This window comes from Tyto alba, unplaced genomic scaffold, assembly GCF_018691265.1.
Source record: "Tyto alba isolate M040663 unplaced genomic scaffold, T.alba_DEE_v4.0 Super-Scaffold_16, whole genome shotgun sequence".
Lineage (NCBI taxonomy): Eukaryota > Metazoa > Chordata > Aves > Strigiformes > Tytonidae > Tyto > Tyto alba.
In genome coordinates, this window is record NW_024881278.1 from 28,553,824 (window position 1) to 28,579,200 (window position 25,377).

General features: G+C 39.3%; 1 protein-coding gene across 2 annotated transcripts in view; it reads right to left on the reverse strand.

Annotated features, from left to right (window-relative positions):
- The window catches only part of ZFAND3 (zinc finger AN1-type containing 3), a 149,845-nt gene extending 127,697 nt beyond the window's left edge, over window positions 1-22,148 (reverse strand). The window contains exon 1 of one of the 2 annotated variants that reach the window (XM_032985250.2): window positions 21,972-22,148. In XM_032985250.2, the coding sequence (XP_032841141.2) occupies window positions 21,972-22,042 (71 nt within the window). In that variant the 5' untranslated portion in view covers window positions 22,043-22,148. The remainder of the gene's footprint in view (window positions 1-21,971) is intronic. The other variant, XM_032985251.2, reaches the window with a different exon arrangement.
- Between the last annotated feature and the right edge of the window lie 3,229 nt (window positions 22,149-25,377).

Genomic DNA, 25,377 nt, shown 5'->3' on the forward strand with positions numbered 1-25,377 from the left:
TACTTCCAGCTACCACCCATCGATCCTGGAGATCCCCAGAATTTGTTAAGTTAGAACAAGAGGCATGAACATCAAATCCTATTGCTTATTTACTTGATTAACAGCTGAAAAGGCAGTCAGATCTACAGCAACAATATTCTCTAATCAGAACTGGTTTTCTTAAAGGTATTAGGGCAATTGAGAGAAGAAGTAATGAAGGTGTTATGATATGTATGCAACTGTAGCCAACTTTAAAAGTAACTTTTAAAAAATAATTCTTAAGCATTCTTAAAATCACTTTTCCTGAAAGAAGTTTCTGGTATGAGCTACATATGGGATAAATTGAAATAGTTTCTAAACCAGACCAGCTGTCTCCCACAGTGTTCTATACTAATACAAGAGGTTATTTAATAGTGAATATTCCACCTGTCTTTTCTTGAGCACATCCTATGAAGAACTGGCAAACTGTTCCAGTGTCTAGCTGACCTTCTCAGAAAATGTGGCCCAGACGCCAAATCTCAGTTTAGCTTTTGGCTTAAAAAGTCCACATAACTCTTAAAAAAAAAATCATACATGGCAATACAAAAATGGCAAAGCAAGTAGGGGAGAGACTACTCATCTTAGGTGGTGCTTACTTGCCCTTGGCCTTCACACAGCCAAAGTCAAAAAATTAAATTGACTGTTTATTCTATAAAAACTGTGATGATGCTATATGCTTTCAAATATACGATAGGTATAACCACCTAATGGGTTGTATCAATGACCCCTAAGATGACAAGTCATCACAGAAAATTACCCACACAGGACTGAAGTTAGCATACTGCCTTTTCTACCATGTTACAAAATCTGCACTCTGTGAGTCTCTGCCAGTTCCCGCTGAAGATTTATAATTCTCTAGGTACTCTAACATCTGTGAAACATTTTATAACTCAAGCTATCGGCACACAAGGGTTCCTGCTGTTGTAAACACTGGATCAGCTGAACTACTAGAAACACTAATGAGAATTTACTGCATAAAGGAAAAGTATTACAGAAACAGGTTACCACACTTCAGTACCGACAGATGAGTCACAGTAGAACTTTCACCCAGTTCAAAAGACCATCCCTCAGCTCTACAAAACCCAAGTTAAATCACAGCCTGCTAACATTTGTATTGCAAAGCTGCAGTGAATGCCATCTGCAGTGGGCACTACTATATGACAGTCCAGCCTGCAACGTCTGCAAATAAATCTATAGGGAACAAATACCACTCACAACAAATTGGACTGTACTATTAAAAGCCTATCAGTAGTATATAAAAATCAAACGCATTTATTGATGTGGTGATCTTACACACTATTCATAGAAGAGGAAATGCTGAGTATTATATTAAGAGAAATAGGATAAATCTCGTAACTTATAGTATTACAGGATTCAGTATCACATATGCAAAATAACCCAGAAAAATTCCCTAGTAAATAAAAGAAAACAGAGTAATCTACACAAAAATGTATTTGTTTGCCTCCTTTTTACGCTACATTACAATCTGGGCTATTTCTTCCTACTTCTCATTTCAACATAAGAACTAGCAAATCAGAAGGTGGGAGAATGAACACATTGGGAGGTACTGTCACCAAAAAAACTCCATGAAATCAAACATGAATATTTAATCTATTTAAACAGAGTAAGAGAGTCATTCACAAAATCCCTGAACAACATTAAAGTGAATAATACCGTATATTTCAACTCATTTCCTGCTCCCTCAGCAAAGGTTTGCCTGAGCTCCCATTTCTGCTCTTGAAACGTTATTAAATTCAACAAAAGCAAGTAAGTGGTTTGACAGTTCCAACAGTTCCACTGATAAAACAAATTTCAAAGCCTTTAAATGTCTCTGTAAAAAACAAGAGGAAAAAAAAGCAAAGGAGACACTTTTTTTTAGCAGTCCCTTTTTAAAAACATAAGTGAAGACCTCAGGCTTTTTAGCTGGTTGAAGCCTCAGATTTCAGAATTACATTTCCCTCAAAATTTAATTTGTGGGTCATCTGAGAATTAGAATTATCAAAATTACTAAAGATTTATAAAGATTTTAATTTTCTATGTAAATGTGTGATGCACATTCTGTATCCCAAATTTGACCAAATGACCAAATTTTGCTTCCCTATATCCTGAAGTTTAAAAAAAAGATAACATAGCTTCTTTGTTAAAGTCAACTATACAGACTACATGTTTGAGTTAATAAGAAAGTACTAACGCCCAATGGTTCAACATAAGTGATATATATAAATATATATGTATATTTCTAAAAGAACATTGTTAATATCAATTTATGGATTGTGAAACGTCTGGAAAATCTAAACTGACTAGAAATGGTAATAGGCATAACACACTACAACAGTCAAGCTCATGCAGTCAGCTCTTGGTTTTAGTAACATAAGAGTAAAAAATAATATATACTGCTTAATAGTAATTTCCTCTAGACAACTTTCTAAACATAATTAAAAACCACATGGTTCTTTAAACCCTCATATTTGAGATTAAATGCCTTAACAATACAAAACAAGTTCTTCCCTGCTATAATACTCATTCTGGGGGAAAAAAAAAGGAAAAACAAACAAATAAACAAACACACACAAATCCTCCCATCTCCCCAACAATCTCACACTATTTTTGCTATTAAAACTAAATTTTCTTTCTAGTTGCAAATCAGTGACGAACACTTTCCTAAAGCTTCAAGACACACATACAATTCTAGCTTCCATTTAACTAATTCACCTGTCATAGTTTACCCATCAGTTACAACAATACAAACATTGCTGTGTTAGCAGTTTCAGAGGAACAAGAGTTATATTCATTTTTGTATTTTTGCTATTGTGCAAGAGAACCATAACTACACTGCAGTAGTTTTTATTTTTCCTTTATAACACCTATACTAAAACTGGTCACACACTGCAGGCAGGGTTTGTTTCTTTAATACACTGTGAACATTTCATCACAGAACACACAAGAAGGTCTGGAAGCCTCCTCAATAATAGCGACAAAATGGTCCAAAGGGAAAAAAAGTAAGTTTTTTAATGAACTGCCTCTTTTCCTCTCAGTTGTCAATGGGACTGATTGTCATATCTGTCTTCCTTGCACTACTTTTTGTTCCTTAAAGGTGAACATCTTATTTTAAGTCATCACTTTTAGTTGGAACAAAAGCATTACATGGTTTAAAAAAAAAAAAAAAAAAAAGGCAAAAAAAAAAAAGCCTATGAATTGGACTAACCAGATGAATACACTGGTCTTCACTCGAGTGAAGTTTCCCTGATGTACAAAGCAATGCCCTTTTTATCTCACCATTATGCAGCTGAAGGTCAGTGATTGCAGTTTTATTTCTGGCATTTATAGTATAGAATACGAAAAAAAGCTGTGTGATTTCATAGAAGTGTCTCAAATAAGTCAAAGGTTGGTTAGGGGAAAGCAGAACACCTCTAAATACATTAGCCTTCTCCATAAAAGCTATGTTGCATGAAAGCTTTACATTCTATCGATATTGCATGTAATTACAAAAGTAGAATTTGTGAGGATGGAAAAATGCATTTTTTTCATTACCATCTCATCTTCCAAGTTACTAAGGCTTTTGAAATTGTAATGTATCAAACATCACACCCTGGAACACTAGAACTTACAGCTTGTCTGGACACAAGGACTACCTCTTGCCCAGTGCAGGCATCCCCATCTCACTGAAACTAAAGGGGTGTTTTTAGGTACAGGTATCAAATGCTTATTATGGCAAAGACTGGCAATAAAAGTAAAAATATTCCAAACTACTTTTAAGTTTATAGCATTGAATGTTAAACATCCATACTAGTGACATCTCTTGCGTTTCCCCCTCTCCTCCACATTTAACAGGAAAGTATGTGGATTTGAAAACCCACTGATTGAGCATACCTGCTGAACTGAAGTTGGATGTGAAATACCTTTTTCCCCCCCTACCTATTACCATCATCTAAATTGTTCCCCCTACCCTGGTCAATGTGTTCAGTAATCCTGTCTTGTTCCCTACCTCGAGCAACTTACTTGATTGCACTATTCAGGGGGAACCCTATTGCTACTGGGGCTCCCAACACACCGTCACAGTATGCATTCTAAGGCACAAGGAAATGAGATAAGGATAGGAGAAAGTTTCCATGAGATACTTAAACATATTGCACAATGAAGCTGCAGAGAAACTTGTACAGGAATTAAAATGCAACATGAGAACTGACCTACAAAATTTAGGATTTCCAAATTTTTCTCTCAAACTTGTAGACCATTTTGTGAGCTCTAAACATACTCATGCAGCAAATCTGCATCTTTTACAGAGAAGAATGACTATACCTTTTTGAAGCACAACAAATACCTGAAGTCATTTCCAACTCAAAAGTGTTTGGAAATAGGTCAAATGACACAAAAATTAGGTATACTGCTGCAGAGACTGTCAAAGAAGTAGTCATAAAGAGAATGTGAACATAAAGCTGAGAACATATTTCTCCCAAAAAAATTTGTGAGCAGAAACAATAATGTATTACTGTGGAGTGATGCATCTTACTAATGGGGAATTTTTTTTTTTAAATATACAAGATGGTTTCTGCCATAAAGTATACACAAAAGAGTAACCAGTAAGAAGTCAAAAAAAATACTGCCTTATGATAGCAAATAATTGTTGTAGACCTAGGATGAAAATAATTACATTTCTGTCCAGACACAGAAAAACATTTCATATTGATATTTAAAATACTATTAAGTCACCATGTATTTATCACTCATTTTCACAGGTGCAAAGTATGGACAGAGCTACAGTTAGTTATCCTGTTTTATGACATTTCTTCACTTGAATATTCTCAAATTTCACTACAAGACTGAATGCTAACTACAGACAGATACACAACAGTTGGTGCTCCATTATCCTGCCAGTTGGGGAAAACATTAGAACATAAAATTGTATTATCTTTTCCAACATGTGACTTCTTTCAAAGTTGTTAAAAACTGCTGCAATATTAAACGTATACATGCTTTATAAAAGGACTATACAATGACATTTTAAATGCATTTAAGCGAAGTCAAGCACAAGTCTGTCAAATGCTGACTCTGCTACAGAATTAAATGACCCCACTAAGATATTCACCATGTTTTTGGCTTTGGATTCAGTCCTACAAGCCTACAATCACTGTCTGATCACATTACATAAGCATGGATAATAACATTTTTAAAGGCTCCCCTGAGTGTCAATGGGATTTGACACAAAAGTCATTTAAATGCTTTGAAATCATTTATTATATTTGGACTTTCAGTGAAGGACATTTGATTACAAGAACTATGTTTGCCTTGTTAACCATGAAAGATAAAGAGTTCTTTCTGGTTTTAACCCACTCGTGTTCCTTTCAGGGCTTCTCTAACTAGGCCTTCCCAGTAAATAAGTAAAAACTCAACTTTCACAAGGGAAGAAAAATGTTAGACCCTATCTTACATGATCAGAATTCAGGTGGTTTTATTTCAGTCTTAAGCTTTTCAATATTGAAAGGGTACAAAAAGCTAAACAATTTCAGCAAGGAAGCTGAGACTGTAATACACCCTAGGCTGAAAATGTCCATTGATTCATGATCTCTATCAATGTAACTTAATTTTTTTCATTTTCATGCTCCAAGCTGTAGAAATAAGTTTTAGCTATTTTTCTCACAAATCTCTTCCAGCCTTATCAATTCCAGCATCATCATCACTCCTCTTAATGACATATGAGAGGTAAAATAAAGTTTGAGTCCTTTCGTACTGTTTATTTCCCAAAGCCGTAGTTTGATAGTACCTATCCACTGCAACAAAAAGCTGTTCTGCACTTCCTCTAGAATTTATTTCAAATAACTACCCACAGGTTGCAGTGTACAAGCAACCCTGCCCACTGCTCTCAAACAGTCACCACTCAAATTTTGCTCATGTAAGTAGCAAGTGAATACCCAGTGGAAAGCATTCAGCATTCCCCATAGACACTTTCATTCATAAATCTCCCCCTTTATGTTTGCAGTAAGATAACAAATAACCTGGTTTCCAATATCCTATGCATTTTCCCCAACTTTATAACTATACTTTTGTAGCTGAACTCATCTGTGCCTCTGGTAGCCTCAGGTATTTCCTGCTCTATGTTGTATGGCACTTGTCCTCTTTTACCCAATTACTTTGGAAAGCAATTCCATTTTAGGATTTTGAACTATTCTAGTGCAGAACACACTGATTTATTAGCAGTTGACAATTTTGCATAATGTCAACTTGATAAATTATTTTTCCAGTTTAGGGGGCTCTGTGTCTCCAACGTACAAATAAATATTTTCATATGATTGCTGTTCCACATTTAGGTTTAGTAAAATCAAAGTTTTAATAAAAAATGTATTTATCTGGTATTTCAGTCTCTCTCTGGCAGCTCTGCAAAGCAGAATGTACATGGCTAGCACTTACAAATAATAACAAATCATGTAAAGCTCGAAGAAACAAGTAGAAGGCTTTTAAAAAAAAAAAAACCACAACACATTTCCTATTAATTTTGTCATCTTAGCAGTTCAGCAGTACAAGAAAGTGTTATACAATAATCTGCCAAAACATAAATAAAACCTGCTAATCTCATCTCCTCTCAGCATCTAACTAATGAGAAATGCAACTAAGTAAACCCTATGCATGCTAAATCACAGAGGGGTTAGTTTAGTATTTAGCTTAATAATCAAACGTGTTATCAACAGCAGTAAGTCTTGTTTGGAAACAACTTTGACATAACCAATCTGTTGAGTTAATCAGTGACCCACAAATCTAAGCTCCTAAATTTAACTAGCTTGACCTACATCAGTCCACTTTTACATTTTACACATGCAAGTTCTGTTGATTCATACAACTAATTCAAGACAAGCACTAGTTTATTCTTCTGAACTACATGAAGTCCATTACTAGCCTGTTTTAAGTAAATATATTATCAGGATCTCTCAAACATCTTAAACATTACCCTCCAATATGCTACCTACTCCCCCAACATCTGAAGTAAAATTATAGAAAGTATTGGTATTTACCATTCTGTAACACGTACCTTGCTTCGTCATAATACAATTGCACATAAGCAGTGAGGTTTTTTGCTAAAGAGTTTTAAGCAGTATGTGAAGTTTGCATAATTAACAAGATAGATCAAATTTTGTGCCAAGCCACTTGACATTTTCCCTATAAATTTATAACTAAAGCCTTTATGCAAGTACAGCAGATCTAAAATTTAATGGCTGGAGGACAGAGAGAACAAGGTCACCTAAAACTGTTAAGTTTCATTTTCTGACAAAAATAAAAATATCTAGTTTTTCTTTTCTACTTGTGAGGACTTAGAAAACATAACAAGGAAACTAAAGGAATAATGAAAATATGAACATGCTTCACCCTCCCCTCCTTCCCACCTCCTTTCAAAGTTTTGCCACAGTCTAAATTAATTCCCAAGTGTAGACATGTGTGATAGCCTTTCTCATGTTGTGCCTCAAAAGCTCACTCCTAGAAGCTCTTATTCCACCATCGTTGAAGTAAAAGACCCCTAAGTAAGATCGCAACTACTGCAGAGGGCATTGTGAACCAGCTGTACCCGCAGCTCACTTTTCTCCGCTAAGCTACTACTGGTCATCTAGCCATGAGAAATGTTCTGCTCCACGTGCCATTCAGTGGATGACAGGGCAGAGAATAGCACTTTCTAGAAAGGGAGTCAGATCCAAAGCTGGGATGAGACCCCCTACTTAACGCATTGTGACTTTCTCCTATTTCACACAGCACACTTCCAAAGTCTCAGGCAATTACATTTCAATTACCAGGGTAGAAAGAATTCAGCATGCACATTTTGCTTTAAAGTTCAAGGGTTTTAAACATCTAGTGAAAAAAAAAACAATCTTTCATCTCGCATCCTTCATCCAGTGACAGGAGAAGGGAACCTTTACCCAGACTGGTATTTTGGCTTTTCCCTCTTCGGTGATCCAGATTAATGCAAACGCAAACTGTAATCTTCACAGTTGTCATTTTCACAAGGTAGCTTTTATTATTTTCTAAGTGTTTAAAGTAGACAGACTGGATTTATTTACATGAACAAAAACAAGGTAGCGTAGCACTCACAGAAGCCATTATGTTATCCTCATCATTTTCCTATTTTGAAAAGACATGGAAAAAGTGTGGGAACAAGCCTCAACTACTTATTTTTCTCTACTAATCGAGTCAAAAAGGATAAATCACAGTCAGTACACCTATTTCACCTAATTCAGACAGTGGGAAATTGGGGGCAAGTTAAATATTTCATTTGCATGCATGCAGAGCAAACAGCAAAGGCTCTTTCATTAGATCACCTTTTTATTCATTTCTGTAGGTAATCTTAGGCAAAGGCACAGTAATCAAGCACAGAGTGGTCATTAACAGTAGGTAGTAAAAATGAGCCCCGTAACATTACCTCATCCTGAACTCTCATGCAAGCCATGCGTAACCTTGGTACACAAGGATAACCAGCAAGTTTTAACTACCTAACAACTCTAACAGGCTGCAGCTGCAAACTGCAACTCCACTGCTTCATTAACCCTGTCAAATTAATATTGAATCCTAAATAGAAGCAGGAGATAAAAGAAGTTTTAAAAATCAAGCAAGCAGCAGTATCGGCTCATAACTCTTCAGTCATCTCTAGTCTCCAATAAAAATAAAATAAGAGAAAGAAAAAGTAAAGTTCCCATGATTGTGCTTGACTTTAAGTTTTTAATCACACATCTCTGCACCTTAGGCTGCATCCTTTACTCACGAAATGACCATTCTGAGAAGGGAGCACACTGTCTTCTCTCACTCTCCACTTTCACCAAAGCAACACAGCAGTCTGGAAAATTAAGTGGCAGCTAACAGAATTTAAAAAAAAAAAAAAAAAAAAAAAGGTGCCTCCAACTATGAAACTAATGAATAGCAAATAGGTAAATTATGAACTTCATTACATTGTTTTCTTGACTCCTTACTTCCCAATACTTTTACTTAACATCCTACTCCCTGCAAACAGTAGATTGGCATATGAAAATTTCGGGGTTTTTAGCTCTCGAAGCACCATATTTCTTAAGTCAATTTATGTAGATGTTTTTGTTCTGTTATGGGAAGGTAAGATGCTATCTATAACCTTTCAAATAAAATGTTTACACTCCATTAATTCAACTAGAATCAAAGAGTATTAAACACATCTATAGCTATCTTTAGATGGTACAAATTGAACTAGCAGCTTTTATCTTTTGTGGTAAGGATAATACCACATTCAGTGTTTGCTACATATCATGCTACATGATTTTAGCAGTAACGGTGTTTTCTGAACAGTATCCACAAGTAAACAGATGAAAACAAACATACATAAACATCAACTCAGACCATCTGTCCAGCTAGCTGGTAGAAGACACTTGTCTTTCATGTCCTAGTAGTAGTCTTGTTGCAGCCATAATGACCTAAGGATATAGGAATGATTGATTTTGGGGACAGAGGTAATATCTAGGTATATACTTAAAAAAGTAGACCAGCTTCCCCATATACTGAAGAAAAAGCATGTGCTTCCTAGGTACTCAACTGTGCTACTAAAAATGTAACATCTGCCTTCAGAATTTGTCCTGCATAAATGATGAGGGACAAGCAAGCTAAATAGAAGAAAGGAGAGCACTGTTGATTAACCAGATAGTAATAAATCCTAGGATGTGGATCAGGTACATTATTTGCCTTACCCTATTCTCTAACTGCCTTCATGGACACCCAAAGAATACAAGGCTTTGGAGCTCCTACTTGTGTCATAATCTTACTACATAACCTTAAAGAGTACAAACCCATCTGGACAATAAATTGACTAAAGTATTTAATGGTTGAGTGGCCTTAAGTAAACCTCAAAAATAATAATAAAAAATCATCTCTAATTTTATTTTCATGACATTAACTATTCTAATAGTATTTTTCATATGTGAAAGCCGTGTTCAAACAGCAAGTTTCTTTTTATCAATTTTCAGGATGAAAACAGATATAACACATGTGCATTCTTCTGTGCTACAATAAGTCATTAGCTACACAATTCATCTACATGAATGCTGCAGAAGAAGCCATTTCAATTTTTATAGTTCTCTATCAAAAGTTGCAAAGAAATTAAAGTTATATGTGTGTATATATAAATAAAAATCCTCACAATTTCAACATTTCCAACCATAACACAGACTACTTAAAAGCATTTCCCTATGCAAATCTGCATCAAATATGTTGCTAACAGAAATCAGAAACTCATTTCTAAATCAGCAAACTGAAATAATAGGGAGAGAAATAATGCTAATAAGAATCAGCTAAATCACTTTCTGTCTCAACAGCATCTAGGAGTGTGTTGGGAACCTGATCTGAAGAAAAAAAGAAAAAAAAAAAAAAAAAAAAAAAAGAAACCGAAAATTACAGCACCCTCTGAAATCCATAGGCTTAAGTTTCTCAAAGCCCTGGTCTAGTTCTGTTTAGTTTGGGTTTCTGATTACAGTAGTTTCAAAAGCAACCAGGAATTTCAGTTATCTGAATTTCAGATGCACTTCAGAAGACATGTCAGCTCAGGCAACTGAATTCTAACCTGTAATGCTAGAGTTCTTGTTATGCCAGTAAGTGATGGAATTTCCAGTATTTTAGTTTACTTGGAAAGAATGGTAACATGCATCAGTTTAGTTTACTATATAATGATATACAACACCGTGTTTTTCTTTTACCTTTTGAATCTGTCTTTACAAGCCACTTGAGCAGGACAGGAAGTGTTAATTATTCACCAGAAAGATTTCTGGTCTTTCCTGAATTAGTCACATGAGAACATTAATAGTCAAAGGAGAGACTGCATCACAGAATAATGGATAATAATGGCATCCTATCTTCATCAAGAGAGTGCTGCAAAACCACCTGAGACTTGCAGATGTGTAATGCAGGCGGTTCTTGCTCTTCTAATTGCATAGCAACTCTGATTGAAAGACATTTCCTCCACCCACCACAAACACTTCCTTCTATATGAACAACCTTGGAAACAACATGTCAATGGGTCAATATTGTTTTAAATCAGAACTCGCTCTAGGACAAACACCTCTCTCTAAAAGACAGAGCTGGAGAAGCTGTAAATACTCCTTGCTACTAAGTCTTTCATTCAAGGCTCCTAAAGTACTGTGGAATTAAGAGTGATATATGATTCACTAACGAAGGAAAACATGCAAAGGGAAAAGCATGGACCGACTGTCACACAGTGCATCAGCAGCAGAAATAGAAATAAATCCCTTCCAAACTTAAATGCCAAGAAGGGGCCTTTCATTTAAAAAGGGAATATTCTACTAGCCTTACCTTTATAAGGGTTTATAGTCGCTAAACTCTCGTAATAAATGTAAAATTTATTAAAAAAAAAAAAAAGGCATTAGAGCACCATGTCTATACATTTGGAATCACAGTACACAAGAGAAAGTTAAAACAGGAACGTGCTCAGTGGCCAAAATAAAACCAATGTTAGAAAACTACAGACAAAATAAGAAAATAATATATAGTGACATTCAACACTATATATATAGTGATATGCTAACATTAATTCTGGAAAATAAATATACTCTGAAGTAGGTATGTGAGAAGTATCACCAACACTTCATGTATTTGACAATACCAGGAGTCACAAACAGCAGAGTTAGTCTACTTCCTTAAATAAAATGAGGAGACAATTTGCCCCATCTTAATCACAAAGCCCCAGTGCCAAGAAAAATATATTTGTTCAAATGCTATCGTTAATTGCTTTCTTTTGAAAGCTCAGAAAGGCGTTAACACCTAGGGAAGTTACTGAATATATATGGATTAATCCTAAAAGCCCTTTATCAGTTATAGCACAGCTAACAGTTCATCCACACATCTATGTAAAAGTGAAAAAAAACAAGATTCCAGCTGCTTCAAAGACCTACTGTATTTTAAATCTTCTAAAATTCTGAGCCTTTTTAATAATTAAATCATGATGCTTTCCATATAATTTTTTTCCTATTAAAAACTGAATTATTTGACTAACATGCTTGCAAATTAAAATTGGAGAGAACCTTTATGGTGGAAATATACCATGCTAAAAATGCTTTCACTCCTTCAAAGAAGTACACAGTCAAAGGTTGATTCTAAAAATAGAAATTATTAGATTTTAAATTGATTAACATGTTAACAATTCAGGGGAACACTTGAAACCTATCTGCACGAATAAGAAAGCATTTGTTAACATACAGACAATTTTAGAAACCATTATTGTCCATTAGTTCACTGGAGAAGATTACTAAAAATAGGTAACACTAGGACATTAAAAAATGAACAAATATTACTGCATCCAACAGTAATGCCTCTTCCTGCAAACTGTGTCAGCAATACCTGACCTAAGATTCACCTTTCTCCAGCTAAAATGCATTTCACTGAGTAATATTGGATACTTGTTAAAGAAAAGTTTCAAATACAGTTAATTGATGTATCAAAAAATCTAGACTCCTTAATATTGACAGTATCTTGGACAAAACAGGATCTAATCAACAGAAGGACAATACAATTCCCAGTACTAAGGGACTCTAGCTAAATGACAGCATTTTTCCTACTTTATATATGCAACTTCCTCTGAAACACCTCTAACAACACATAATTAGAGATCAAAATGCTGCTGTTATGGTGGCAGGGCTGATCTCAGTAAGTCATATTGTGAAGGCTGGTTGTGTTTTAGAAATTAAGTCAATGAGGATGTAACTCTGAATTCTGCTCTTCACAATTATAAGGTTATCATGGACCCAGCCTGCCTTTTTTTTTTTTTTTTCTAAAACACTGCTTCCAAATTAGTTTTGTGCTCCTTTCTTCTCCCCCTTCCTTAAGTGCTTAGGATGCAAATAGGACTTCTACAATCAAACAAGCAGAGGTTAAATATATATATTACTAAAACAGATCCTCAAATTAAACAACTTAGCATCAGACACTATACAGACTAAAGAGATAGAAACTAAAGACAGAAATCATCACACCACCTCTTTTCCTCTGTATTAACGCTTATTACAAATATTTTAGGAAAACCACTCTTTATCTCCATTCAAAAGTTTTCATTACTTCCAGTTAGTCTCTTTAATTTACACCAAATAAATGTTGGAAATCCAACACTAGCCAAAGTACATCATGCCAATGGAAGCTATTTTTAAAATAAATCCCCTTAAACCACTAATAAAAATACTACAACATTTAGAAACTGAAATTTATCTTCCTCCCATTGACCTACATTGTTCAAGTTCAGAGCATGCATATGGTGGCCAGATTACACAGCAGGAATTGAACAGGATACCTACAGTTCTTTCAGAAATAACATAGGACAGCATTCCCTGCTGTGGGGAAGATCCCAAAGGACAGATTAAATGTAAAAATCCATCAATTTCCTAATACAACTTCTTTGTACAGCCAAGTACTGCACTTGCCACAATGCTACTACTCAGATGCTATTAACAGAAAAATCGAACACACAACTGCAAATATCCAGCTTCTCCAACTCATGGAATATTCTAACTCTAGAATTAATAAATTCTCCTGAGAACAGGTAAAGAATAATTTAGAGTGAATGGGACTATGCATTACAATACACTGTTTGACTTCTGAGTTACAAGATTTCAAAAAAGATGTTAATAAAAAATTAAAATTAAGTTTAAACACAACACTACTTAAGCATATAAAATTCTCACCAATTCAAATAAATGATCCATCCCTATTATAAAAAAATAATAATAATTTAAAAAAATTCTTACATCAAAATCTTAAATTAGAAGATAATGGTTGGGCATTTTTGCAGAACCTAAAAATACCAACCCAATTCCACTGTATGTTAACATCACCTCCACAGTCTGAAACCATTGATTGTGGTCATCCACACAAAGGTTTCATTTCCAGAAAGTGTTTTTCAGAATAATTTTGCATTCACTGCATATACTGTCTTCAATAATATTTTCTTATGTGGCCTTCTCAGTGTCCTGAGAAGATGCCTTTCTAATATCTGCAACTACTCTGACCTAAGTTCCTTCACAAGTCTGATGTCTAGAGAAGTCAATTCATGCTGCAGTTATTCCCTGATTTTTAATGCTTCTTCCAAAACCAGAGAAGGGACTCTATGCTACTGAGCCCTGCCTACAGTGAATAAGACAGGAAGGATTTTTGCCATTTAGGCAAAAGAGGAGAGAAAAAATAGGAGATCAGATCAATGTAATTTTCCTGCCTAGACTGAATATGAAGTTTATCTCTGAGATCCAAATAAGGTTTTTAACATAATCAAGATTAAATACTGTCCAAAAACATTCACAAGATATTTGTCATAACACCTTAAGGTTCAAAGTTAGTCAGACAAGGTCACATATTTGAGGAGATACGAGAGCACAGTGACATTTTAAGCTTCAAGAAATATAAGCAATATTTTCTCAGCAAAACATATCACATTCATCATTCCTACCAACTGCCTCTAAAGAAGCCAGTGTCTATTTATATGCACAAATTTCTAATTAAGAATAATTTTAAAATCCAGTAATAATTGGCATAGCATGTTAGTGAAAGCATTCAAGTCGAAACCAAACATCTCCAATTAATATATCCATCAAGGATCATTTTCTCAAGTTAATGCTTTGCATCACTGATTTCAACACCTTAAAGGAAATACTAGGTCACGATGCATACATCAATTTGAGACTTCAACAGCTCTTCAAGCCCAACAGCAAAAACACTTTTGGGGAAGTATGATGTTGAAGTGGTTAAAATTTATGCAGTTAAAAACAGCAGCAGTATTTCCTTTAAACTGATACCTACATTATAACCATCTAAAAGACCGGACTTACCATTGGAATCTTTTGAGAACCCAAAGCATGTTCAATAAAACAAAGCATTATACAAAACATGACATATCTGTGCTATCATACAACAGTTGAACATTTTACTAATTAGCACTAAGACAGGTATTTCATAGCACTAACTGTGGAATAATCATTAGTAGTGACTCAATCACAATACCTCTGACTAATCAGTTTACGAGAAAGAAACCTGGGAGGTGACCTAGACACAGTAATTTTTGACTCCTCTAAGCTTCAAAAAGCAGCAAACAATCTACTTCTCTTGTTCACAGCACTTGTAGAAGCAGCAGCTATGATTCTGAATTTAATTCTGATTGATGAGGAAGGTATAGTTAGATTAAAAGATGCTGTATATGTCTGTCTATAATTAGCACAACATCCATCTACAATTAGAAAATATTTCTAAAACATTTTATATAAAGATTTTTAATAAATTCATGGTTTAAGCAACTGTTTGTTTTCTCGAATTCTGGCTTCACTGACGAAGTGAACAGACATTTTTAATCAAGAAGCCTATTTTTGGATCTTCTTGAACGTAACACCCTCATACACCAGCTGTTTGAATTTATTCACTCCTTAGAATTATTACACAGAAAGATTAAAGGAAACAAGATCAATTACTTTTTTATTTTTCATAAAGAGAACAGTTAAATTATGGAACTACTTGCTGTAGGATGTAGTGAGGGTCAAGAGTACATATGGATTCACCAAGTCATTATGAAAATTCATAAAAAAAAAAAAAAAAAACACCAGGTAAGACCTATTAAGCCATAAATCTAGAAAACAGAGGACAACCTTATGTCAGACTGCCAGAAGCAAAGGAGTTATACCAAGATAAGCATCACTGCATGCTTGCTCTGTCCTTATGCTCATTCCCCCCCCCCCCCCCCCCCCCCCCCCCCCCCCCGCATCACTTATCACCCAAATCAGAAACAGGGCTGAATGCATCGTTGGTCTGATCCAGAACAGCTGTTTTTCATTAAACAACAAAATCTCCTCTCTGTTTTGTCTATACTATTAAGCACTGCAAAAGAAAGCATTGTTTTCACATTCCTAGAAAAGAGCTTATTACAGTTAAAGTATTAAATCCAGTTCATCTGCTTTTACTTCAAGTGCCAGTAACCCTCATTCCTAAAGGTAAGCTTCTGCAACAAATAAAAAACTTAGCCCTGATCCAAAATGTGGTACTTCGCAACTGTGGTTGCAAGAGGCAAATGCTCACTGTACAAAAAAAGTGGAAAAAAAAAAAAAAAAAAAATTTGACTTTAGTTGAGATGTTCTTCTAGTTGTATTATGGCTGAGGGAAATCACAAGAACCTTACAATTCATCATTCTTTATTCTTCATATTCTTATTCAAGCAGGGAACATGACAAAGTTCAGTTCCCCACCACCACTCTGCCCTCAGATAGAAGCTTCTCTATGTCTCATAATTCTCAGCATCTCCTAAAATTAAGATCCAATCAAAGAATTTCAGTGTGTCTCCAATGGCTGTTATCATCCTCTATAGCACTTCCTAGCAAAACTTGTAAATAAATCAATTCCTCAGACTCTTTGTTTCTGCCAGTTAAATAACTCGTCACTTCCATTTCTGCAACACACCAGTACATGTGTTACAGCAGTTAATGATGACTTCCAACTACAAACTGCTTCAAGTTCTTTTACCCTGGGATTTGACAGAGTACTACATAAGTTCACACAACAAAAAATTACCATATACCATAATGGAGTATTTTTAGTCTCAACCTAAGACCAAAACAGAGTACAAGCACAAGGACCACAGCAGGCAAATTATTTACTAGATTCCAACTACAATTTCCTGTGATAGGTGGCCTATAAACGTTTGTAATAGATAAATGCAAACAAGCTTTTGTCTTATTCACAAAAAGAATTGTTTAGGTCTTGTACAAGGTAGTAAAAATTAGCCTTCCTAGAACATAAGTGTCATTAATTTATTGGTTTAAATCAATTTAGCACTTTAGAGGGAAGAACTGACATTTCTGATCATCGGTAACTGCAGAGGAATCCTGCCCTTCAGACAGCACTACCCCCACAGAGCTATACCAAAGCACCTTATTTAATCCTGACTGCTCACTACTCACTCGAAGACTCCAGTCAATACTGAGGTCTAATAAACAATAACCTATTTGGTAGCGCACAACATTGTCTTGCATCAGCTGACAAATTCATTGCTTATTCTAGTATCTGATCCAAAGCTCCAGTAAGTGAAAGCCTGGCTAAGGAACTGCATGATAAAAACCCAGTGAAAACTAACTCCCAGGGGGAAAGGTATGTATTTCAACAGTTTACACAAGTCTCCTGTTTAGAAACATCTATGTGAGGTTTCAACAGTGGTTAAAGCAAAATAAGGTTTATGAAGGCATTATGCATTCACGATGACCTATGAGATTAGAAAGTATTTATTAAAAGGACTGTCACAGAGAGTTCATATGGAATTAACAGATGTAATCACCAAAAAAAAAGAAGAAAAAGACTAGTCAGAGAAGAGGCTTCTTAATGGCATATATATAGTCATTATTTGTTTAGAAGCTAAAAGCAAGCTTTGGTGATATACAGTCACAAACTAACCATGCTTATGTTAAATGATTCACCATTTGATCAAATGTTTAATTTTAGTAAACAGAATTGAGAAAAGAGACAGATTGGCATGGAAGGGACCTGATGATACATAAGTGACTGGAAAATCCAGACTAGGAAATAAACTCTGGATTGGGCCTGCACAGAATGCTTGGGGCACAATGTCTCATCACACATATGATGCATGCAGTGTCAGAGAAAGGCAGAACAAATGGTAACATCCTGCAAAACCCCTGCTGACATGTTCTCAAACAATACTGCTATCAGTTTTAGCTGACTACAGTACCTTACAGTTGCCGGAAATAAGATGAGATGAAACTAATCATACTGTGTTTTCAATCAACTTCCTGCTGGCTGCCACCATTTCAAGAATGGAATTAATTTGTTTTACGCCCATTAACATATTTCCTTCTTTTCTGGTTCTAAGACACTGAACGCAATAGCATGGTATCAGCCTGGACCGTAAGACAAATAAGCAGCCATCACTACAGTACAAATAGAACTATAAAAGTATTATCCTCTCTGGCATACTCCCTCACAGTATGTGCTTCTACCAACCAAGGAGTATTTCAGCTTACCAGCCTCATCTATGCATAGAACTATCTAATAGTAAAAGCCCCAGCCCTTTGATGAGCTATAAACAAGTAAAACCTTCATGGAGTCCTCTGAAAGGCAATGGGGAACTGCCAACATGTAGTTCATTAAAGGATCATGTCTCATCTCTAATAAGCAAAATGGCTTAACTGGAACATATACATATAGTAATATTTTCATGTATTTATTCACTTAGAGTTCAAGATTTTATACATGCCGTGAAGTGAAACAGGTTTCTGAAATCCACTAGTCTAAGAAAAAATACCAGCATTACTTGGTCTGTTAATCAGGAAAAGAAGAAAGAATTTTTCCCAATTATAAGAATGAGAAGTTACGCACAGCATAAACCCTAGATGAAGTGACCTAAAATAACAACTTGCATACTGCACCCTTTCCAACCTCTGTACACTAAGACTATTCCAATAAAAAGCACGAGGGTTGCAACTGACTGAAGTTTAAGATCTAAAAATAGGAAGAAAGAGGAGCAAAATATTTCCAAACCGTAAGTTGTGTGAATTTTTCATAAACAACATGAATACAGATGAGGTTTCGCAATTGAGATCATCTGGGTAACTGAAATGATTTTATAAAATATAATCACCATTTCAGTGCTCCAACTGAACTTTACTTGAGCAGAAACAACAGACTGGACATTCCAAAAGAAGGGCAAGTCTGCAGAAGATTTAAGGATGGATTCCACAATCTCCAACAAAAGGTAAGCAAACATTAGCCGTTGACCTTAAGCAGATGTTTCAGAAGTTCTGAACAACTGTCCTGTGTTGAGTGAGTGGTGGAGCTTTTTGGTGGCAGGGGAGGGGGCTATAGGGGTGGCCCCAAACCATGACAACAACCTCACTCAAGTCCCTTCTTTCAGCTTTTTTCAGTCTCTTAGATCTTGAAACATCAGTTTAGTAGTTTCACTAGAGATTCCTGAAACTTACAGGATCTGAATTTTAATATAACATATAACACCATAAAATATAACACCAAGCATTTTAAAAGAAGAACCCCTCCAACTTCAATGCAATAGTACATACTAGTCTTTTTCTGTAATCTCTTTGCATCCCACCACTAGCAATATGCATCTCAGGAGCTGCTTCTATCACTGTTCACCAACGGGCAAGTTTTATCCCAGAAACCCAGATCTTACTTCAATTTTAATGCTTCTTTCAGTGTTTTCCTTAATGTTTCCTATCTTTGTGGATTACTGTAGAAAGTGTGCATCTTACTGCAAACAGTCCTGGCTAAGCACTCCATAAAATCAATTAAAAAAAAAAAAAAATCACCACCTTCTAATACTTGGCAAAATCTAGACCTTACTGTTTGCCCCACTGACACCAAGTTCTTCTGCTACCTACACGGTTCAGGCTCACTCAAGAGCAACCACGAGAGGATTCCCAACCACTGGACCAATGGAGACCAGGCAACATAAAGCAACACTATTCCTCTACATTACTTTACTTACAAATTTCACTTGAAACTACTACATTAAATTACAAGTTTCAGAACTTTTCCTAGCCTTAAATGTTTTGCAGATAAAGAGCAAATACGGCCCTGTTAATCCAAAATGTGACTCAACAGATATATAAAAGCAGCATGAAAGTCACAGATAAGATTCTGTCTTAAGACATGTTGCTAGTAAGAACCCTAGCTGACATCAAGAGCAGCAGAACTCCAGCTTCAGATGCATATGAGGTTTTTGCTATCACAATTTACTTTCTTCAGAAAGCTGGTATAAAACCGTGACCCCTTAAGCACTCCTACCAATGCAACTTCACTAGAAGGGGACGTCTACACAAATTTACCAGCCAATCTTTTCAAGCACTAGCAAGGCCTAGGCAAATAAGGACAAGGAGAACACTTCCTTTTCTTCAGGACTGAGAAGTACAACAAACCATCAAACTCTGAAAGCTCACAGCACAATTTGAGGTTTTGTTGGGTTTTGGGTTTTTTTTTTTTTTTTTTAAGTGAAAAAATAGATATGTAGTTTGCCACTGTGTATTGAAATGTACCTGGCAGACACTTCAAGAAACTGAAAGAGAGAATAATTTATTCACTGTATTGGTGCAGAAAGTGAGCTTTTTTCCCACAGTGCTATCTTTCAAAAATATCTTGTAAGAAACACTAATGCATGGGTGACAACCTGAGGAGATAGGGGGGGGAAAAAAAAAAAAAAAAAAAAAGGAAAAAAATATCAGTTGGATAGCTGCTTGTGCAAGAGAAACATCTGTTAAAAAAAAAAAAAAAAGGCAACTTAAAAGGCAGTGGGTTTTGTTGAGAGCCTCCTGTCACCATTCGGTAGATCCCTGAACATGAAGCACCAGATTTTCTTCTCATTATCACAACACGCTGAATTATCCAAGAAGTTCAGCCCAAAGAAAAAGTCCACTTTCAACTTTCTGCAACTCCCACATCAGTATCATGTTACAGGAGTCAGTACGCTACATTAGAGATAGCAGCAACTTGCTTTCCACTACATTATGGAATACATCAGGCCCATATATGGGAGCGTAACAAAACAAAAATAAACAAAACAATTTACTGTATTTTTATAATCTGTCTTGCAAGATCATTCCCAGCAGGGCCATGGCATTTGTTGCAGTTCAGGCTTCTGTCATAATTCAAAAATGGGATTTCATTTAAAATCCTGCCATTCCAATAAACCAACCAAATGTACATTGGCATCACTAAATCACTCTTATTACATCTCTTTTCTCTCAGCCTCCACTTCCCCAGAGTACCTTAAATCGTATGACATAAATCCCAAAAAGGTACTATCACAGACAAGTGTAAATCTCAGGTGGGCCTTCAAAAGTCTATTTAGTCACATATTCTTTGAACTCTCCATAAATAAGAACATTAGGGACTAATGTTTCAGTGATATACATTGAAGACATTTTATGAACATGTGTATCTGCCAGTATACCATCTTCCATGATACATCTGATTTAAAAAAAAATTTAAAAATACAAAAAATCAATAGCGGATACATCCTCAACAGACATGACCGTAGAGGTGATCGTTTAGCAAGGAACAGGCTTACTTTTTTTCCCCACCTTTGGCAAACAGCAACGACCCCACTTCCTTCTTTCTAAAAGGGGATCAGCCAACAGCTAACAAGGACCTTATCTATGATGAACCTCCCCGTCTTCATAAGGTGGAGAAAGGAGTATATCCTCGTCTCGAGCCTTTTCCCTCCCTTAGTCAGGCTGCCCCGCGCTGATCTGCGCGAACGGGAGCCCGAGCTCCGCGCTCCCGGGCGCAGGGTAGGGCCGTGCCGGGCACCGCGCCCCGGGACACCGAGCAGGGCCGCCGAGGGCCCGCACTACCCCCCCCCGCCTCTGAGGAGCTCAAAGCGGGCCCCGGGGCGCAGCCCGCGGCCGCCTGCCACCCGGCAACCCCAGAGGAGGGGCGGCCGCTCCGGGAAGCCTGCGTGCCCGGGGAAGCGAGCAGGCCTGCCCGCGCCCAGCTGCCGCGAAGGCCGCCGCCGCGCTGCCCGAGCGCCGGGGGAGGCCGCGGCCAGGCCGGGCCCTCCCCACCCCTTCAACCGCCCCCCCCCCCCCCCCCCGCGGGCACCGCAGCCACCTCCCCCCCGGGGGTCACCCGCTGCCTCTAAGCCAGGAGCCGCCCCCCCCCGCCCCGCTCCCCCGGGACGCGGCACCCCCGCCCGCCGGGAGGCAGGGGGACACCCCTCTCCCCCTCAGCGGGCACCCTCCGCGGCCGCCCCCGCCCCGGGGCTGGCTGCGGGCTCGGGCCCTGTGACAGGCCCGAGCCCAGGGCTACGACCTGCGCCGGCCCGCCAGGCCAGGCCCGGGCCCCGCCACCGCCCGGCCGGGCCCCCCCCCCCCCTCCGCCTCGCCCTTCGCCTCGCCGCCGCCCCCCTCCCCTCCACTCCCCGCGCCGGCTCCCGCCCAGCCCCCTCCTCGCCCCTCGCTTACCCCCAGAAGCCGCAGGGGCAGCGCGGCGGCAGACTGGGCGCCTTGCTGCGCTCGCTGCCGGCGTCTCCCATGGCGGGGCCGGGGCGCGGGGCGGCGGCGGGCAGGGGGGCGCGAGGCTCCCGGCCGGGATTCCAGGCCGGTCAGCTGGAGCCGGGCGCGACCACTGGGGAGGCGACGGAGGGGAGAGCGCGGGAGGCGGCGGGGAGGGGGGGGCGGGAAGGCGGCCGCGCCCTACCGGCCGGGCCCGCAGGGGAACGGGGGCGCAGCGCGGAGCTCTCTGCGGCGGCCCCTCCCGCCCGCCCGGCGGTTTCTGTGACGATCCCGCTGTCGCGGCGGGGCGCGCCCGCCCTCCCCCGCCGCTCGGCCCCTGACTCAACAATGCCTGTGCTCCCCCCGCCTCCCTCCGGCGCCTTGACTCCCCCCTTCCCTGAGCGGGATGGTTTCGCCAAGCCTCTGGATCAGCTGGGAGTGGTTATATACCATAGCCCATCCTCGGGGGGAGCTCGGTTAGACCGGAGGTGCCTGCTAGAAGAGAAACAAGTTTACTAAGCACCCATTGACCCGAGGAGGGAACCAACTTGTCTCTGAGCACGGTTAGGGCGGGGACGAGGCTTGCAGAGCTTTCTTGAACTGCCGTCCTCTTTTGCCTCTACCCACACGTTGGGCACATAGTGGTACAGCCAGGGAAGACCGGGGGGAGGGGGGGGGGGGGGTGCCGGTGCTGTGCGCGCATGCGCGGAGAGCCTTCGACGCGGAAGTCGGTCGGCGGCGAGCGGGTCCCGGGGGGCCTTCCCCACGCCGCTCGGGGCCCAGCCGCACCCACCATCCTCCCGGGACGGGACGGGACCTAGGCCTCAGCTGCCTCGCCGAGAGGGGCTGGTCGTTGCCAGCTCGCTCTGTCGGGGGATGGGCGCACTCGGGGTCTCTCCCCTGGCGGGCGGCTGCCCCTGGGGACCCCGGCGGGGGTGCGGGGGCGGGGCGGGCCTGGTCCCCCGTGGGATCTGTTTGCTGCCGTACCAGCCTCCCCGCCGCTATCTGGGAAGGAGGCCTGGAGGCCGGGGAGGGCCCTGAGGGCCACGCCTTCCTGCTTATTCTGTAGGTGTTAGTCCTCGGTTCCCCTCAGTACGAAATAAAATGGGTTAGGTGTCCCACGTACGTGGGAGTTTCTTTACCTGTGTAGACAGCACTTGCTGCCTGGGGACAGTAAGCTGGCTGAGGCCGGGAGAAGGCAGGCCGCCTTGGCTCGAGTGTGTTGGCCCCAGAGAAAGGGACCTGCAAGCAGGGAAGCGGGCACGGTGCACGGTGGGGGGGTGCACGGGTGATGGATGGCTGCTGCCCCATGATGGACAGGAAAGGAGAGGGGAATTTCCAGCATCTGGTCTTGAGGGATGAGTAATGGGGATTGTACTTCTGGTACAGGTTTAGCAAGTGGCCTTGAGCAAGTTACGGTCTTGGCGCTGTCTGTGCCTTGGTTCTGCCTCTGAAGTGGAAATACTGCTGACCCTCTGCTAGAAGGTGCTTTTTGATCTGAGTGAAGAATGCCATGTGGAAAAATACTGGTGTGGCAATAATGGTGGAACTTTGATACGTTCTTGAGGTGCTGTTACCCATCATATACTTTGATTCCTGCTTTGCACTTAAAGCCAAGCTTGTTGAATATTGAAAAAAAATACACACCCTCAATAAAGCCTGGAGTGTGTGGGTCTTTGTGAGCAACTAATTAATTGTGCCAATAACCTTATAACTTGAATATTCAACCTTCTTAAATAATATTATATCACACTAATTCATGGCAGAGAAAAAAGTAGTAAAGGGATACATAGACACACATAAAACTTTTTAATAAAAAGTTGGAATTTAATTGAAATCATGTAAATGGGCTTCTTTTGAAGAGACTGGTTTGTGACAGAGTTTACTAGTAAGGGTTGTTTTATCAAACCGTTGAGGCTGGTGTTCCCTGACTCCCTGTTGATGCATCAAGTGGACCGTTCATGGTTCAGTAGCTCAACCAGTCACTGCTCTTCCTCAGCAGCGACTTTGAATGCAGTGTTAGTGAGTGTGAGACCAGTGCAGTACGATGGAGATGGGATGTGTGTTCAGAGTTTTCATTGACACATTAACTGGTCCAAGTGCAAGCCCTCTTCAGAGTGCCTTTGGCTACATACCACCCCGTGCACCGAAGCATGAGAGCTTCCTCTTGGCAGAGCTTTCTGAGGAACCTAGCTGCTGAGGCAGCACTGCTGAGTGCACCGAGAGAAGTGACTACTTGAACAAAATAGCCCTGGCCTCATCAACTCAGCCCTTTAAGCCAGGAAGTCAACTGAAAATTAAAATTGTCTCTTACATGCTGGCTACCTGTACTACTACCAGAGGCTGTAAATTCTCCTCAGATAAGAAGTACATGCTGGCTTTTGAAAAATGATTTGATAGCTAGATTTGCTACTAAAGGGAGGTGATGTTGAGTTAGTTGCCAAGTATTACAAATGTCATGGAGAAGCATTGTCTCTGCTTGGTACTCTTGTGTCATTTCAGATAAACCTTTCTTGATTTTGTAAAGTTATGTCGGGATAATGTCAAAATTCTAGTTTTCTGAGCAATTCAGATTTTTTAAAACCCTACAGTGGTGTGGTAATTCACTGCAAAGTTAAACACAAGAAGAACACGAGTTTAGGCATAATGTTATTACACGAAGCAAAGACACACTAAGCATGATGGTGATGAAGACACCCAAACAACTCTAATCCTGCCCACTACTAATGCCGTAAAGAGGAGTAATCTGGGATGGCGTGGAAACTTTAGGATCATAGTACAGTTGACTACTATGGGATGGAGCAGAGGGAGCATGTATGCTATGATGCTGTCGTGCCATATATTTATAATAATATATTTGGGTTTTTTTAAAGTACAGCTTTTGCAGCACTGGTTTTTGTGGTATTTCCTACTTTGTTTAAACAACACAAAATTTAAATTATTGCTGTATCCGTGCAGCATTGTTTCAATAAAATTTAGTGTGTTAATCTATACCTGCTTTTCTAAACCCTTTAATGTTTTGATTTGTGTCATGTTTCTTCTAATCATACTCATCCATTTGCAACCGCCAGAAAGTGTGTTTTTTATGGTGCAGCATGGCAGCAAAGGAAAGTACTAGTGTGCAGTGCTTCTTCAGAAGCTGGCAGGGAGAAAACTGGTTCAGCTCATATAAAATGAACACAGTCAGGAACAGGGCATTGCAACCTCCATCCAGTGTGCAGGCTCTTCCTCCGACAGATCTCCTGTTGAGCCTGGCCTCGGCCTCTCTGAGGAATTTCAGTGCTAACTGATGTTTTCTCTAGCTTTTTTTAATCCAAAAAGTCCAAGCCCTGCTTGCTTTCTCAACTCACTTATAAACATCCAGGGACAAATGGAT